At 44.9% G+C, this 18,368-nt stretch overlaps 1 protein-coding gene across 1 annotated transcript; it reads right to left on the bottom strand.

The window, feature by feature from the left end:
• Positions 1-4,434: 4,434 nt before the first annotated feature.
• Gkn1 (gastrokine 1) lies at positions 4,435-7,013 on the bottom strand. The gene is made up of 5 exons (XM_076566104.1): positions 6,897-7,013; positions 6,671-6,808; positions 6,289-6,399; positions 5,247-5,388; positions 4,435-4,566 (listed from the first exon to the last, which is right to left on the bottom strand). Exons 1-5 carry the CDS (start codon positions 7,011-7,013, stop codon positions 4,469-4,471), a joined length of 606 nt encoding a protein of 201 aa, XP_076422219.1. The 3' UTR covers positions 4,435-4,468.
• Positions 7,014-18,368: the final 11,355 nt, after the last annotated feature.

Raw genomic sequence — 18,368 nt, 5'->3', positions numbered from 1 at the left:
CAGGGGTCCTGGGCTGAAGGATGTCCGTATCAGGTTGGTCTGTGGGAGGGTCTATGGGGAACTGACTTGATTGTTAATTGATGGGGAAGGTCCAGCCCGCTGTGGGCAGCATTAATCTTTGGGCAGGTGCTCCTGAGCTGCATAAGAAAGTTAGCTAATCGTGAACCTGAGCCATTCAGGAAGCAGTGTTCCTTCAGGGTTTCTGCTTGAGATCCTGCCCTGATGTCCCCCAGTGTTAACCAGTGGCCTGGAAGTAGAAACCAAACAGACCCATTCCTCTCACGTTATTTTTGTGAGTTTTATTGTTTTTTCTGTCCTCTCTTGGATTTTAGTGAGATTCTGAGAATGAAGTTATAGGAGTTCTCACCATCTGTTCCAGTGAACTCTGACCATATTGTTCAGTGCCTCTCACCTGAGAAGGGCACAGAGAGTCACTTCCCTTGTCTTTACTTTAGCTGGACCACATGGCTTCAGTCTAGCTCCTGGCTAGCTGACCCCAGGCAGGTATAAAATGCTTACTCATGAATGCTGCTGATCTTCCATGATGGCTTCAGTAGTTGACTGGTACTGTTGGTTGGTACTGTTCTGCTCCTGAGCAGTTAGGAACCAGTTTTTGACTCCAGCTTGGCTTAATGCTCCAAGTGACACCATCTGCAGGAGGTACTATAAGAGATAGGCTATGCCAGCTGCGCCCAAACTCTGAAGACCCCTTCTCTTTATTTCTTCTCTAGGAGATTCTCAGCAAATTGCTGGAGGGATGTCTGTGCTGAATTTCACCTTTTGAGCAATTTCCACGGAATGAATTAACGGAGGAGGGAGGAGCCATTTGCTTCCTGGAGTGTGAAAGGCAGTATTGTGGATTTGACTTCCCTATGTGGCTAGCTAAAGGATTCAGAGGCTCTGGGGCAGGCATAGATCTTAATGAGATCGTGTGTGTGTGTGTGTGTGTGTGTGTGTGTGTGTGTGTGTGTGTGTGTGTGTGTGTGTGTGTGTCCGTGTGTTCTAAGACTCTGGCCTCTGATGAACCTCACAATAAGCATAAACAACACAGCCCTCATCTAAGGCTTAGTTTGTGAAACTGATGCAGGTCACAGCACTGTCTTCCAAAAGCTATGCACGCTCTGTCAATGAATGGTATTAAATAAATTTGTGTGGGAAGAAACCCTGGACTCATATTAACTAGGCTAACCAACTGAAGTGGAACTAAACAAGGCTCTGTCTGACCCCTCAGTATTGTATATTTATTTCCTATTTTAGTGATTTGTGATATTAGTAAATATCTTTATTTTTACATTCATAAAAGAAACACTACTAAAGCTTAAAACGCACATCAAACCCCACACATTAGTAGTGGGAGATTTCAACACACCACTCTCACCAAAAAACAGATCTACCAGACTGAAACTTAACAAAGAAATAAAGGACCTAACAGATGTTATGACTCAAATTGACTTAATAGATATCTACAGAACATTCCATCCTAACACAAAAGAATATACCTTCTTCTCAGCACCCTATGGGACCGTCTCAAAAATTGACCACATGCTTGGACACAAAACAAATCTCAACAGATACAAAAACATTGGAATAACCTCCTGTATCTTATCAGACCACCATGCATTAAAGTTAGACTTCAGCCGGGTGGTGGCGGTGCATGCTTTTAATCCCAGCACTCGGGAGGCAGAGCCAGGTGGATCTCTGTGAGTTCGAGGCCAGCCTGGGCTACCAAGTGAGCTCCAGGAAAGGCGCAAAGCTACGCAGAGAAACCCTGTCTCGAAACCCGCCCCCCCCCAAAAAATAAATAAAGTTAGACTTCAACAACAACAACAAAAATTATAGAAAGTCTACAATCTTATGGAAACTGAATAATACCCACCTGAAACATCAATGGGTCAAGGAAGAAATAAAGAAACTAAAGATTTCCTAGAATTCAATGAAAATGAAAGTACAACATACTCAAACTTATGGGACACTATGAAAGCAGTGCTAAGAGGAAAATTCATGGCTCTAAATGCACACATAAAGAAGATGGAGAAATCTCACACCAATGAATTAACAGCACAACTGAAAGCTTTAGAACAAAAAGAAACAAACTCACCCAGGAGAAATAGATGCCAGGAAATAATCAAATTGAGGGCTGAGGTCTACTTTAGATATAGTATATTTTCCCTCATTAAAATTATTATTTATTTTTAGTGTGTGTGGGTATTTTGCCTGTATGAACGTCATGAACCACATGTATTAGTGTAGGCAGATGCCAGAAGAAGATGTGGACTCTCTTGGAACCTGAGCTATGGATGCTGTGAGCTGCCACAGAGGCACTGGGATTGGGCCTGGATACTTAGGAAGAGCAGCAAGTGCTCTTACCTGCCTCACTTTCTCTCATTTTAATGGTGGAGGCCTAGCTCTATGTTCAGCCTTCTCTCTTGTACAAAATGAAGGTTCAAAGCTCTAGGTTTCCTCTTTACATGGCTATGGACTCTACTCACGTGGTTTTCTGTGCAGGGCTTTCGTTATTTCATGTTATAATGTATGTTTTACTTGTAATCATTCACTTTTCTTCAGTTCTTGTCTTATTTAGAAACATACCACCTAATTTCAGGACAAGTGAAATTATTTTGTTTCATTTGGGGAAGGACTTGGTGTCTCAACTACATGAAGACTAGAAAAATGTGTCACATATGACGCTAAGGATTTGAGTAAATCAGTCTGAGTTATGTCTTAGCACATAGTATTTACATAGCTTCTATGTGTACTTACAGGAAGTACGTATTTTGTGGTATTCTGTATATGCTTATTAAAATAATGTATCTACATATTGATGCCTTTATACATCAGCAATTAAGATAAGTATATAAAATATTCAACTAGGAGAGTAAAATTGTTTTCCTTTGAAGTTCTTAAACTTTTTCTTTGTATATTTTGATAAGTTTATATAATCTAGAAGTTTTACCTTCCCAGTAGGTTTTGTTTTTAATCCTAAAATAGATACTAGATGATTCTCCTATATACCATTGACTTCACCACTTCCCAAAGTCAGGTGTATGACACTGAACACACTTTCTGGGACTTAGTTTTCTTTCTTTGATGCCCTCATCAGGCAACATTTACAACTGTGGTCTTTCAAAAAATCAGATTTACTTTATTTATTTTATGTGTATGTATTTTTGTCTGCATACCGTGTGTGTGCCTGGTGCACACAGAAGTCATAAGAGGGCATTGGATTCCCAGGAGCCTGAGGTACAGCTGACTGTGAGCTGCCATCTGGGTGCTGAGAATTGGGCCTGGGTTATCTGGGAGAGCAGCAAGTGCTCTTGACCACTGAAGCCATCTCTCCAGTCCGCTAGGTACAATTGTGATATTTGACTTATTTGACTTTTTTTTTTGCCTTTATGGGCTTCAGGATATTTCAGAAGTAACACTGATTTGCAAAAAGTGATGAAATTACAGCACAATGAAGATAATTACTATAACTTCCTCCCTGTAAGCACCGACAAATATAGATAATATTTAAGTGGTGGGAATCAATATCTCGCTTAGTTTTATTAGGTTTACATAGGGATATCTCATGCACAGATAAAGGAATAGAGCAAGAAATCTCTAATGACTTCCAGGAACTAAACAAAAATATATGGGAGCAACTTTTAAAATGGAGTGCAGGTTCCTATTATGATACACAATGCTGGGAGATTATTTTCTTCCAGATCTTTCTCCTTTGATGGAGACCCTAGTGCTTGGGTACCATGTGATCTCACTTCTGGCCTGTCAAGGAATGGAGGTTGCAGACCATTGAATCAAATGTGGTCAAGGGAATATGGAAGTGGGATTCAACATTAGGTAATGCTTCTTGAACTGGGAAGGCAAATGAACGTGAAGAATGAGGCTGACTTTCTGGTCTAGCTATCCTGTCCTATGAGAAAAGCAACAGCCATTTTCAGATGAAAGAAGGGGGCAGAGTTTACAGAGGTGGAATGTGCCATTCTGGGGAGAGAGGCAATCTGAGGTTCTCAGTATTGGCAGGAATATGCTTCTGGTCAGCCATTCCCAGTGTCTCTTTGGGTTATTACAGATACTCCTGGGCCCTTGAAGGAGACTCCCCTTTCTGATTATGGTCACTTTGAGCAGGTTTTTGTCCTTGCTGGTCTAAAATGCCATTTCATACATCAGCAAGATAGCAGTGGCATAGTCTGAGCCCATCCCCAGGCTGTGGTTTGTAGTATCTGAAGCCTTTGAAGGGGTCCTGTCTAGGGAGAGGCCTTAAATACTGGCCGACAGGTGGGTTTAACACATACCATGCTGTACCCCCATAAAAATCATGAGGAATGTCAGTACAAATTGTATGGGTGCTGGACGGGTTTATTGAGTCTTCAGGAGGCTAATCAACTCTCAGAGAACATTCTCATAGTTAGGTATAGCAATGGTCGGAGCCCACATTTTATTTATGTGATGATCAAATCCACAGGGAATTCTAATATGTTTCCTCTGATGTTCCACAGAAGGATAGCTGTATAATCCAGAGTATGTTAGCACTGTAGCACTTCCGGGAGTAGAAAGGCTGGCTTGGTCCTGGTGTAAACAAAAGTCTGGATCAGTGGCTATCCTGGGACTCTTTGGGGACTATGCAGGAGTGTCACATAATTTCCAAGGTACATACTAACTTCAAGATCTCTCTCTCTTTTTCTCCTCTCTCCTCTTACTGTCTCTTTGTCTGTGTCTGTCTGTCTGTCTCTGTCTCTCTCTCTTTCTCCACTTCAGAGGTCTGGAAACTTACAGTTACATTAGGTTCTTACCTTGTGGATACTATTCTTTGAATGCTAAGAAGTAAGTATTTGAGCGACAGGGAATCAATAGGTGTGATTGGCAGTCTCCTTTCATTTAGCCGTCCATGATTTTTGTGCTTTCTTTTGAACATGTGGAGTTTATTCTACACCCAACTGGCCCAAGAAAGACAGGATTCTATGTTTAAACATAGAACCTGAGCCAAATGCTTGGATTAACCCAGACAAAGGCTTTGGGACCTTTCTCCGTGTCTCAGTTTCCAAAAGTAGGACTCAGAGTAGAGCCTGGAGATTCTACTAAGATTGCTTCCAGGAATTTATGAACTAATACATCTGAAGCATTCGCTATCAAGTGTCCGCTGTGATGAACAACCCACCATGATTGGTACCATCTGTGGTCATACTTTAGAGATTCCTGTTAGATTCCTCAGCACTGACTTGGGGTGAACAGCATCAAGGGGTACACACCTGGAATCTCCTCAGCTACATAGGTTGGGATGCCCCGGCACATGCCAGCAATCTTTGTCCCAAATGTACTCAGGTCCTCCACTCTGGTAGGGTTGATAGAGAACATCAATTCCTTGGGAGATGCTCCTTCAGGCCCTTTACCCTAAAGTCGAGTGTGCCGAGGAAAGAAAGAAAATTAATGAGTCCTAAGTCCGGGGGCTTGCTGATCTAAAGGGGTACAAGGGCAGTCGGGCATTTCTTGGCTGCCATTTTTTTTCTAACCAAAGTGAAGAGACAATTCTAGCTTTGAATGTCTTGGTATTTTTGAAGTGTCCCAAGGCACTTAGATGGTTTGAAATCTCAGTTGCTCATAGAAACAAATGTCTGAGGCAAAATTTATCCTGAAATGTGGAGCACAACTGCTCTCTTAGATCCTGGGGTAGGGCTAGTGATAACTTCTGAGACTGGAGCTTATTTGCATTCTCTACCTTGTTGGTTATAGATACCAATTTATCACTCAGAAGACTAACTCAGGCATCTGACTGTGAAAAGCATGGATTCCCTCTTCACATCTCCTACAGCTACGGTTGACAGGATACAGGACACTTGATTACATTGGATTTTCAAGCAAGCAACAAATCCTTTTAATGTTAAAAATATCTCAAACCTTGTCTAGGACATACTTAGACTTTAAAAATGATTTCTTCTTATCTTAAAATCCATCTTAACTAGGCAGCCTCTGTGTTTGCTAGTTTTGATAACCTTAACTATGGAAGGAATGTGTCCTTGAGGTACTGGGGGCTTGCACTGAGGTGTGCGGACCTCTGGGCCTGGCACTCAGGGAGGGCAGTGTTTTGCTCCTCCCCACAGAGGCAGCTGTGAGCCACAGAATCTGGTAGAGTGGAAGCTGCCCCGACTCAGGCAGTCACCTAGCATTCTCTACCCCGTGCCATTTACCACGACAAACATGCTGGCGTGCTGTGCAAAGAAGGAATGGGTATGACTTCGTTATTTACTGGAGACAGGAAGACCTCTCACTCCAAATGAAAAGGCTCGCCTTTACCTTTTGCTCCTTGACCAGTGCTTCGAGATCTTGCAGGGAGGGCATGACGTCCTTGTTCATTTTGTGCACAATGCATGATTTCTTGGCAAAGAGTCTGGTTGCAGCAAAACTCTGTTAAAGAAGAGAGAAGGCAGTGAGGCACAGGGAAGTGGAACTCTAAGATCCTAAGGAGCTGGGATGAGTGCTCTGGATCTGGCTGTCCTGCAGTTGTGCCTGTGGTTAACATTTATCACCAATAGTTAGGTGTGAGAAGTAAAATCGCCTGAGCAACATGGTTGTTGTTACTGGTACTTATGATGCTCATAGACAGCTAGAATTTACATTAAAGGTTTTAATGGCTGGCGAGTACGCCACATGCTAGTACTGTGAGTCTAATACCTACACTGCCATAATCCCATATGGAATTCCAGGAGTCCCAGCCATTATTGTTGTCCACATTGGCCACATTGTGCTGGTTGTTGATGCTCACTGACTGCTGACCACTTCCGGCCACGTTGCCATTATCGTTGATGTTGATATTCTAAAGTGGATAAGAAATGGAAGCTGATTTAAGATCACATTTCTTTGTAAATGCACTTTGGTAACTGATTTCAGAAAATGAGACTTACGTAAGCAAACCCAGGTGCCGCGAAGAGCCCGAGCAGGCTGACGAGAACCATCTGAAAACAGAGAACAGGGACGGTGGTCGCACTGTTGACAGCATCTGCTCCCCCCCTCAAGCTCATCAGAAATGTTTACTAACTTTACCAATGTGCCAAACCATCCGTGTTTTTTCCTTCCACCTTGCATTTTTTAACTACAGAAGAATTTAATAATAATATACAACTGTTGATTTATTATAATTATATTAATATATAGTTTTAGAATTTTGATCTAGACACTGAAAACTGATGAATAAAGCATAAAAATTGATGCATACACCGTGTAATGGAAGCTCTGAAAACCACATCTTTCAGATGGTTTTCAACTGTGTTTTTTTTTTTTATTTTTATTTTTATTTGATCTGGGATGCTTTTGTCCCAACAAAGCAAATCTCTTATCATTTTCTTAGTAGATTAAGCATTTCTATTATTTTTGTTTTCAGCTTAAGAAAGAGTTAAAATTTGTCTCTTAAAAAAGTACATGTAGAAGAAGTGTCCCAGCACAAAGTTATCTCCTGTAAGCAAGGCAGCTACTGAGGAGCACAGGGCCCTAGATCAGTGGTTCTCATCCTGTGGGGTGTAACCCCTTTGGGGGTTGAACAACCCTTCTGTAGGGGTCGCCTGAGACCATCCGAAAACACAGATATTTACATTACGGTTCATAACAGTAGCAGGATTGCAGTTATGAAGTAGCAATGAGATTAATTTTATGGCCGGGGGTCACCACACCATGAGGAACTGTATTTAAGGGCCGCAGCATCAGGAAGGTTGAGAAATGCTACCCTAGACAAAGGCACACCCCTGCGCAGGGCAGAGCTAGAAGAGAGGTCCAACCCTCTAGCCTGTGTTTGGAGCTCTCCCTGCCTCTATCCAGCCTGTTCTGGGGAGGACACTTCAGAGTTTACATTTATGGTCCCATCATAAGGAGGAGCCCATGGAGTGTGCTGCAATAGGAAGTGTCCGTGTGACTTCAGCCCCCTGCATCCTAGCACTTCAGAGGAAAAACGGAGCTTGCTCCATCCTCAGACACTTCCTCACAGACATGCCTGGACAGGGCCTGAGGATGCTTATTTCTTGTCGGGCCAGTTGACAGCCAAGTGTTGGAGACTGGTTTTGACAACAGGGACCTTCCGGTCTGACCAGAATAGGCCCAGGACTCTTGATAAAGCAGAATCAAAGATCAGACACCTTCTGGAGCCCAGAGACTGCTTGTCCTGAGTAGAATCCCTGAGCAGGTGCTGTGGAAGGCAATTCTACTGCAATTAGCTTGTGCTGGACCCTCCCAGTGCAATTATTCTTCTTTATGGACATAATTGTTAAACGCCATGATTCCATGAGAAGGAAAGAATTATTTCCATTAGGGTAACAGCGCCGTAAGAATCAGACCCTTCTTTCGCCCCTATTAATGGTTTCCAGTTGTATTGAGTTTTAGAGGAAGATAGGACTTACTGTGAACTTCATGTTGTCAGCCGTGTGGTGGAGTGGAGAACAGGCAGGCATGCTTGCAGACATGCAGCCTTCTGGTATTTGTACCTGACCAGCTTTGCTCAAGCTAGGTGTGCTCAGGTGGAGCCCACAGCTTATCTCCCACCCCTTCCTGTATCTGCACAGCAGCTGAGTCCCGGAAGCCTTTAGTTGCCTGGTCAGCACGGTGCTTGGACCGGAGGCAACCTGACTCATCACCTGCTGAAGGTACCTCAGTAAACTCAATGTGATCCGTGATAAGTTCTGCTCCAATCAAAGCCATGGGTGTGGGTATTTTATGCATTGCCACTGTTCAGATTCAAGAAAAGAGTAATCCCTAAAACCAAACACCACACAGATGAGATCTGTGTGCATATCTGCCCTTCCAGATACTGGCTCCTATGGGAATGTGTGAACAGTTTCTCTTCTTTCCCTTGACCTGATCCTATTGTGAGCTTTTCCCAGATCTTTCCTTCCTTACCTCCCCTTTCCTAAGACCCCTAAGCATGCTCAAGTCACATTGGAAGCTTATTATCAAAACCCACGGGTGAGAGGTGGTGGTCTTGGCTGTGAAAAGGACCTCCAAATCAGAAAACTGGTCCTTGTGCCCTGGACAGGTATTTCTTTGAGGAACTGTCTGGCCAGTGCAGCTTTCCACCCAGGTCGGTCACGAGTGGCTTGCACCAAAGCCATCTGGCACCATTCACCCGGGGCTCTCAATGGTTACACCAGCCACTGGGTTAGAGCTCTGGGGGCTGCTGGCAGCGCTTTCTTCCCATCTTCACAGCCAGCAGCTAATCCTTGCTGGTACCTCTCTCCAAGGCCTCTCCACTCCGGCCTTGGCCAGGGCACTCCTTAACTGACTTTTACCAGAGCTGCAGGACCAGCTGGCCTCATCCCAGGCCTCTGATACTACAGTGTGTGCCCTTCATTTTCCCCAGGGTTCTTTTCCCAGAGCATGGGAAGTAAATAGACATTAATCTCCAGAGCTTAGAAACTTTCACTGGCAGATCTTAAGAAAAAGTTCAAGTTTGTTGGAATGGCATCCATGGGAATTCCTAAAGGGGTTCCCAGTTCCCTCAGCTGCCTGTGTCCTGGGTGCCTGGCATACACCAAGGTTCCCACACTGTCATACCATCCAAGGCATCCCATGGGCACTCGGCCTTTTCACACCCTGCTTCTTCTCCTGGACTGTCACTCGGCAAATGCTTTTGTTTTTTAAGCTCCACACCGCTGCTTCTACCAGACCTTCCTCATTTTCTGACTGGAAACTTCCTTCATCGTCTGTGGGTGCTCTCAGAGAACTCTGTCTTCTTATTTGCTTCTAGACAATGACATTTTCACACATTATATTAAAATAAGGGAAGATTGCTCTGAGGAGAGGGGGCAGGGACTGTCACCTGGGAAATTGAGGAAATGCTCAAAGTAGTTTTGAAGGTGAATTAACACTTGATTTTTCCCCCTGTTCTCTTCTACAACTGAAGCTGGTGGTTCAAATTTGATAAAGGGAAAAGTGTGTTCATTAGTACGGATCACAGATTTCTACTGAAAACCTTCTTGTGCCCACAACCTTCCTCTCCTACAAGAGCCAGAGCTTAAGGGTCTGCCTGGTTCCAAATCCTGGCTCACTGTCAATGTCTTCCAGAATGCTGGAATGCCTAGATTAGGACCATCGGGGTGAAAGCGAGCCTGCAGTTTTAATTCATCCTCAAAAGAGTTCAAGTTCATTCTTTAACTGTACAAGGTCAAGAAGCCTGGGGCTGGATGTGGGGAGCTGTGGAGAGGTCTTCCTCTGCCTCAGAGACCGTCACAGCTCTGTGGAGGTCAGGGTGGCTGTGTTGGCCCTGCTTGTAGATTTGGCCTCTGATGGTGATTTGGGGGTACCTGTTCAATTCCCAGCACACATTTTGTGTGTCATGATTTACTAAGGACTCAAGGTGACATGTGGATCAGTGAAATGCTGGTGTGGTAGATGCTCATTATAGGTAATAAACTGATAGTTGATAGAGAGACAGATGGACAAGGATGTTCAGGGTCTCTCTTTTGGATAAGAACAATTTCTATTCACATGACAAATGAGCTAAAAGACCTCTATGTATACATTTTGCACTACATCACGATGTCCTAGATACAAATGGGAATGGAATCTCATTGCATTCATTATTATTCATTATTTTCCAGGCTCACTTTAGCCTCTGTAAGGATTCATTTCTTGAGGGAAATGCTGCCCTTAGGTTGTACCTTGGATTTGAAAATCTGTGTGGAGAGCTGCTGGTTGGAGCTAAAAGCCAGGAGGCCCAGATCTGCTCCCTCCTCCCAGGCTTTCATTTTCCCATGGGGAGAAGAGAAGGAATTCCTCTCACATACAGTATTGTTACTCAACTAGCTTCAAAGCCAGGAGATGTTCTTCCTGTGGTGTGAGTGTAAGGCCACCCAGGGAGATGTCAAATTGGTATCTACCTCCCAACCAGAATGGCACCAGCAACTTAGCAACTCATACAAGTTCATCCCAATGAGCAAAATGGATTAATCAGGAGTTACTTATGGGCAGTGGACGGCAATGCACAAGCACGATCTCCAGAAGTCACCTCTGTAACCATGCTCCTACTTTACATCTGCGTCAGAGTCAGCATAAGTCTGGGCTTGGAGTGCTACCCTATGTTGGGACACCAGAGGTGACAGCAGACTCAGACAACACAAGCCGTGGACAAAGCCAGACTCTGGGAAAGTTGTGTGTTTTAGGGTACTCTAGTATAGCCCTTACTGGGGACTCTCGAGGTCTCAGAAAACACTGTCCCACTGTGGTAAAGATAGTCTGTCTTGTTGCAGTCCAGCATGTAGAACACATAAATGGTAGTTTACTGCATGATGGCATTCCTTTGGTTAGGATTTGGAAGACTGGTCTCACCATTTTCTTTTCTTTTCCTGTATGCACGTGCATGTGCATGTGCATATGCGTGTGCGTGTGCGTGTGCGTGTGCGTGTGCGTGTGTGTGTGTGTACACATGTAAATATGTGCATGTGCTCCCCTCAATTCTGGTCTCCTTTAAGACCTAAATCCACAGGAGCAAGGCTCTTGTTTCTTGTCAGCCTGAGAGCTACACTTTGTGTGGCTTGCATCTCCTCAAGGGAGGAAGGCATGGCAATGCTTTTTGTCACCTCCATGGGCCTTAGACTGACACATACATGATGTTTACAAGGTGCCTTTAAATTCTTTGAGTAGCCGGAGATGGCCAAGCTAGAAACTACAGTGTACATCACATCCATCCATCTCTGGTTTGGGGTATAATCTGGAGAACAGCTGCTGTGTGCTGGCCATGGCGACACAGTGGGGGAGTCTTGGGTGATAGTATGACCTCAGTACCCTAGGGTTAGTGTGAGCAAGTCAGGTCATGGGTAAATAGAGTCTGCCCTGCCTGTGGAGGTTAATGCTGGGCTTTCCCCCAAGCAAGGCCCTATCCTCACTTATCATCCAGTGCACACACACCCATGGCTTCATTTCAGCCCACACCCTGCCACGTGAGACTGAGTGAAAACTCTCTTTGTCTGGAACAATCCAGATGCATTCTGTGTACAGCATGCTCACACATGGAGGAAGAGTTGGAGTTTCACACAGACTCAGGCTTATTGCATGTATTTTTCCCTTCTCTTCGAGGGGAATGTTTACCACCAGGACACATTTCCATTCTTAAATATTCAAGGCTCCCCCTGCTGTGTGAACCAGCTGGTGTTACTAGCAGCCCTGAAGCCTGTAGCTGTCATGTTCTTATTTTCTGGTACTTAGGACGTGTTGCCCAAAATGACAATCCTGTTACGTATTAACTGGGTGAGGAATGGCCCTCATGTAGAAATTCTATCTCTGTCTCCTTGCTCTGATTGTGTCTCTGTGAAGCTGGCTATCAGTCTGATGGATCCTGTTACAGCCCCAAGTTAGCTGTTATTTGAAATCTGCGCACATTTCTTTCTTTAGAAAGAGCTATACTGTGCCTTTGTTTACCCTCTTGTTGCTAAAATTGTAACAGAAGCTCCAGTGCCAACCGCCTTTGTGTTGTAGGATGGTCTACACTCATTGCTCACCCCATTTGTACTTCTGACCAAGAATAACACACCCAGAAAACAGCAACAGGGAAGTATAAAATAATGTTTGAATAATTATTGCTAGAAAGCTTCCAATTCCAGAAGATCCAAACTTATGACATAGTTGTTTTTGTACAGGAGGGAAATTCTTTCCAAATTACAGCAGCGTTGAGGCGGTCTTTCTCGAGCATCTTGAGCTGTTTCCCTCGGGACTGTCACCTTCCAAATACCCACGTCCTGCCTCTCAACTGCCGCTTGTTTAAGTCCATCCAGATGCGTTTGCCAAACCGCCTGCATCCCTGGAAACCTTGAGGCATGTCTCAAGGTAATTGTTACCTGGAGTGTTGGAATGCTGTACACAGGATTTTGGGGCGGGGGGGGGGGAATGCTAAAGAAAGGTCTTCTGAGTAATTTCATCATCTGTATAAAGATAAAGAGAATGTTGGTCAACAGCCTTGTTTTTCACCATTGTGAAAACCAGCCAAAGCTGGCCATGCACTTAATGATTCTGAAAAGAAGTTTCTAGAAAACATGAGATGCCCATGTGAAGAACAGATACTGCAGTGATGAGGGTGTTGTTTGTAACTATCTCTTGGACATTTAGAAACAATATCATGTGGCTCCCTAATCATTCATATTGAAACAGTTTAATGATGACATGTAAAAGAATTCATGAATAAAGTGTGTTCAGTCTTAGCCATCAGGCCTAGAGGAATGAGCTTCTCATTGAAAGATGAGTATCCATTAGGTCTAGAGTACCAGAGCTAGCAGAGCCACAGCCAGAGCCAGGTGCCCCACAGAAATCCACCTTCTACAGTTCCCTAGTGGAGAGTACAAAGTAAAGGACCACAGCCCTTCATGAACAGTGAGACCTGACTCTGTAAGTCAAGGACAGCCCTTCATGAACAGTGAGGCATGACTCTGTAAGTCAAGGACAGCCCTTCATGAACAGTGAGACCTGACTCTGTAAGTCAAGGACAGCCCTTCATGAACAGTGAGGCATGACTCTGTAAGTCAAGGACAGCCCTTCATGAACAGTGAGACCTGACTCTGTAAGTCAAGGACAGCCCTTCATGAACAGTGAGGCATGACTCTGTAAGTCAAGGACAGCCCTTCATGAACAGTGAGACCTGACTCTGTAAGTCAAGGACAGCCCTTCATGAACAGTGAGACCTGACTCTGTAAGTCAAGGACAGCCCTTCATGAACAGTGAGACCTGACTCTGTAAGTCAAGGACAGCCCTTCATGAACAGTGAGGCATGACTGTAAGTCAAGGACAGCCCTTCATGAACAGTGAGGCATGACTCTGTAAGTCAAGGACAGCTCTTCATGAACAGTGAGACCTGACTCTGTAAGTCAAGGACAGCCCTTCATGAACAGTGAGACCTGACTCTGTAAGTCAAGGACAGCCCTTCATGAACAGTGAGACCTGACTCTGTAAGTCAAGGACAGCCCTTCATGAACAGTGAGACCTGACTCTGTAAGTCAAGGACAGCCCTTCATGAACAGTGAGGCATGACTCTGTAAGTCAGTTTTCTGCAGGATGACCGGTTAGCATTGCTTCCCTTCTCTTCGTCTCCACTAGACTGTGCATCTCTATATGTGCCTTCTTCACTTCTGGAGGAATCAATCCTATGCTCAGAGCCTCAGGGAATCTTGACATTTAGTTATTCACCAATGTTCTCCTCCTACCTCTACCCCACACCCCGTAGTCTCCAGTTCCTGAAAGTGCTTAGTGAAACAGGTCCGTATTGTGGGGTGTTTCTCCCTCACAGTTTCCACTGGATTTGATTAAAAAGCAACTCCCTTCATCTAGTTCCAGGAAACAATCCCGTTTACTGCCCTCACGATGGGCTGCTGGGTTAGTAACTTCATGCTTGTGCTGGAAGCCACTAAATAGTGATTCACTGCGCTCTAGTGGGGCCAAGCCCTGTGCATGCCTAAGTGCTGTAAGAGATTTCAAGTTGTAAAGCAACCCGTGCTCACATCACAAGGCACTGAGATGTGCCTGAAAGTGTGTGCTGTGTTAACATTATAGGACCAGGGTGGTCCTCCAGGGCCCATGTTCTAGTGCAGGAAGTGGCAATGCATGCATACAACTCCAACACCAGAGAAGCACAAACAGGAAACGCTCTAGCCAATCAGTGAGCTCAGGAAATGCTTAGCCAATCAGTGAGCTCAGGCTCAACAAGAAACTCTGTCTCACAAAAACAAAATGGAGAGCAATTGAGGAAGACACTTGACATTGACCTCTAACCTTCAGGTACAGATATGCACACACACACACACACACACACACACACACACACACACACGCACACACACACACACACACACACACACACACACATGTACACTCACAAGAAAAAAGGTGGGTAGAAGAAAAAGCTACCCCCTTGAACAAAGCATCCCTTATTCCCATCAAGCACTGGCCTCTGATTGGCCCTGAGGAGAGGCCAGGCTTGTGCATAGGGTGGATACTGAAGAGTAAGAACAAGGAGAGGTCCTGAGAGCCCTTCTGCCCTACATCAGACACACGGCAGGTGGTAGCGGAATGAACCTTTCACAAAACCCTAGAGCCCATGCTTTCCCTACATGCTTCAGAGCTCCCTCACATGAGCTGTAAGACAAATGCTCACGGGGATGCAGCCTCCCTGTGCTGTGTGGGTAGAGAGCTCCAGCCAGCAGACAAACCTGTGGTTGAGCCTGTGGAAGAGCGCCATGGAATAACAACAGAGCCAGTGCTGTGAACTGGGCTCAGTGGTCCTAAGGAGACCTTGTAACATCACATCGGTGACGCTCTCAGACTCAACTTTATAACCTTTAACTATTTCACTCAATCTGTGTGTGTGTGTGTGTGTGTGTGTGTGTGTGTGTGTGTGTGTGAGAGAGAGAGAGAGAGAGAGAGAGAGAGAGAGAGAGAGAGAGAGAGAGAGAGAGAGAGAGAGAAATGGAGTCAGAACTATTCAACTTGCCAAGAACCTACAGTTCCCTACACAGTGAACCAGAGACATTACGGGATGGAAGTTTTGCCAGCATCCCGCCCTTTCTGTCAGCCCAGCACCACCCCATGTGTCCCTCTGTCCTTCCTCTTCTCCACACCCTTGTTCTGACAGGCTGCAGCTCCTCCCACTAAATTAATATTTTATTTTGTTCATGACCATGGGTGTTCCCTCTAAAAGAAGCAATCTCGCTTAACCTTTTCATAATTGACACACCCTTAAATGCCAGAAGGGGCTGTCAGGATTGAATAAAGGGAAGTCTGTTTCTCACATCTACCTTAGTGAGGAACATGTATGTAGATGCTGTCTGCAGTATCTGTGGGCTGAGGGTCTCTGTTGCTTGACTTGTAGCCTACACCTGCTGTTGCATGATTAGAACTCAATAAAGGATCACCTCATCAAAAATTCAGAAATAAAATGGGCCCATAGCATTAATCTCTTTACCCACATCTACAATAGGCCAAATAATTTCCCAGAAAGCTCTTCTCTCTTCTTGGGTAGGGGCTAAAATAGAAAAGAAAAAGTAAACTTAAGACTGGCAACTGTACCAGAATGCATCCTTCCTCACCTATAGCTCAGGTCTCCTATCTTCATTTCATGACTGGTGGGGCTTCTCAGTCCATCTGTTCCCCACCCCCAGCCCAGTCCCCACTGCCTCAAGGTAATAGAAGGCATCAGACTTGAGCTGCTACCTCTCCAGCTTCCTCATTCGGCTAGTCTCCATGACAACTCCTCCAGGAGATATATTCTTATATCATTGCTGGACCAGTATCTCCATCTTTGACTTGACTTTCTCCACGCAATAACTTCCCTTGCTTTCAAACCTCCATCTCTTTCTGTGGGTATGTGGTCAAAGTGCTCCAACTCTAAGAAAACAAAATGAACAGAGAAACCATCCCTTAACTCTGCCTTCCTCATAGATGGATAACCTCCCCACCCCCAGCACACACATACATATACTCTACAACTTTAGAAAGAATCATGCTTTTTGGTTCCTCCTCCTCCTCACTCCATCTACTGCAGTGCGGCATCAGGGTGAGTGGAGAAGCTGCAGTGGGGGACTCAGCCCTGGAATCTCTGATAAGGGGGTGATGTTTCTGTCCCCCTCCTCACTATCTTCTTAGGTTGAGATTCCTTTGACTTTTGAGGTTTCCTTCCTTCAGCTGCTGCTTCTACTCCCCATCAACCACTTACCTCTTTTCTTCTGTGGGTATCTTCAGTGCTACCACTGGGTTCTGTCATTGGTCTTTCTTTTCACATGTTGTCTTCTCCCTGTGTGAGCCACACTCAAGCCGTCCGAACACACTCAAGACATCCCAACACACTCAAGCCGTCCCAACACACTCAACCTGTCCCAACACACTCAAGCCGTCCCAACACACTCAAGCCATCCCAACACACTCAAGCCATCCAAACACACTAGAGCCATCCCAACACACTAGAGCCATCCCAACACACTAGAGCCATCCCCAACACACTCAAGCCGTCCCAACACACTCAAGCCATCCCAACACACTCAACCTGTCCCAACACACTCAAGCCATCCCAACACACTAGAGCCATCCCAACACACTAAAGAAACAGATTCCACTACCACTCCTCAGGCTTCAAACCAAACCATCATCATTAGCTCTCAAACATGCTGAATTTTCTGCAGTTTCTATTGATTTTTAAACTGTGAATCAATCACAAAAGATACTTCAGCCAACCCAAAACTCGAAGTCTTCACATTCAACTCTAGCACAGCCTTCAATTCTACCTTTTAAATATCACTTGTAAAGAGCAATATAATGCTTGTTTTCTGGTCAAAAAATGAAATCATAGAAAGTTGTAGAAAACATGAGAAACTTTGATATGTAGTATTCTACTACACAAAAATATTTACAGTAACTTCTGAGTTTATTTCTTTATAATTTCTCTTAAGGCTTCTTTAATCTATGTGTTATGTAGAAAAATATTGTGAAGTTCCCCAAATGCTTTGTTAGGGTTTCTATTGCTGTGAAGAGACACCATTGGGGCTAGAGAGATGGCTCACAGGTTAAGAGCACTAGCTGATCTTCCAGAGGTCCTGAATTCAATTCCCACCAACCACACGGTGGCTCACAACCATCTGTAATGAGATCTGGTGCCCTCTTCTGGCTTTCAGGCATACATGTAGGCAGAACACTATACATAATAAATAAATAGATCTAAGAGAGAGAGAGAGAGAGAGAGAGAGAGAGAGAGAGACAGAGAGACAGAGAGACAGAGAGACAGAGAGACAGAGAGACAGAGACAGAGAGAGAGAGAGAGACAGAGAGAGAGAGAGAGAGAGAGAGAGAGAGAGAGAGAGAGAGAGAGAGAGAGAGACCATGACCATAGCAACTCTTATAAAGGAAAACATTTAACTGGGTGGCTTACAGTTTCAGAGGTTTAGTCCATTATCATCATAGCAGGACATGGTGGCATGGAGGCAGACATGGTGCTGGAGAAGGAGCTGCGAGTTCTACATCTTGATCCATAGGCAACAAGAAGTGAACTGTGTCACTGGGTGTAGCTTGAGCATAGAAGACCTCAAAGGCCACCCCCATAGCAACACACTTCTTCCAACAAAGCCATAACTACTCCAACAAAGCCACACCTCTTTTTTTTTTTTTTTTTTTTTTCCGAGACAGGGTTTCTCCATGTAGTTTTGGTACCTGTCCTGGATCTCACTCTGTAGACCAGGCTGGCCTTTAACTCACAGAGATCTGCCTGGTTCTGCCTTCTGAGTGCTGGCGCTAAAGGCGTGCGCCGCCGCCGCCGCCGCCGCCACCGCCGCTGCCGCCGCTGCCGCCGCCACCACCACCACCTGGCAAAAGCCATACCTCTTAATAGTGCCACTCCCTCTGGGGGCTTTTTCTTTCAAACCACAGCA

Source organism: Peromyscus maniculatus, chromosome 3 (genome assembly GCF_049852395.1).
Source record: "Peromyscus maniculatus bairdii isolate BWxNUB_F1_BW_parent chromosome 3, HU_Pman_BW_mat_3.1, whole genome shotgun sequence".
Taxonomy (NCBI): domain Eukaryota; kingdom Metazoa; phylum Chordata; class Mammalia; order Rodentia; family Cricetidae; genus Peromyscus; species Peromyscus maniculatus.
This window is presented reverse-complemented; position numbering and strand designations above follow the sequence as displayed.

What these genes read in the sequence shown, in the direction of transcription:
- Gkn1 (XM_076566104.1), bottom strand. Translation starts at nt 7,013, where the DNA reads ATGAGCTTGAGGGGGGGAGCAGATGCTGTCAACAGTGCGACCACCGTC. An exon ending in CGGCACCTGGGTTTGCTTAC is followed by an intron (nt 6,809 to 6,896) that starts GTAAGTCTCATT and finishes TATCCACTTTAG; the next exon opens with AATATCAACATCAACGATAA. An exon ending in TGTAGCTGAGGAGATTCCAG is followed by an intron (nt 4,567 to 5,246) that starts GTGTGTACCCCT and finishes TGTTTACACCAG; the next exon opens with GACCAAGCCAGCCTTTCTAC.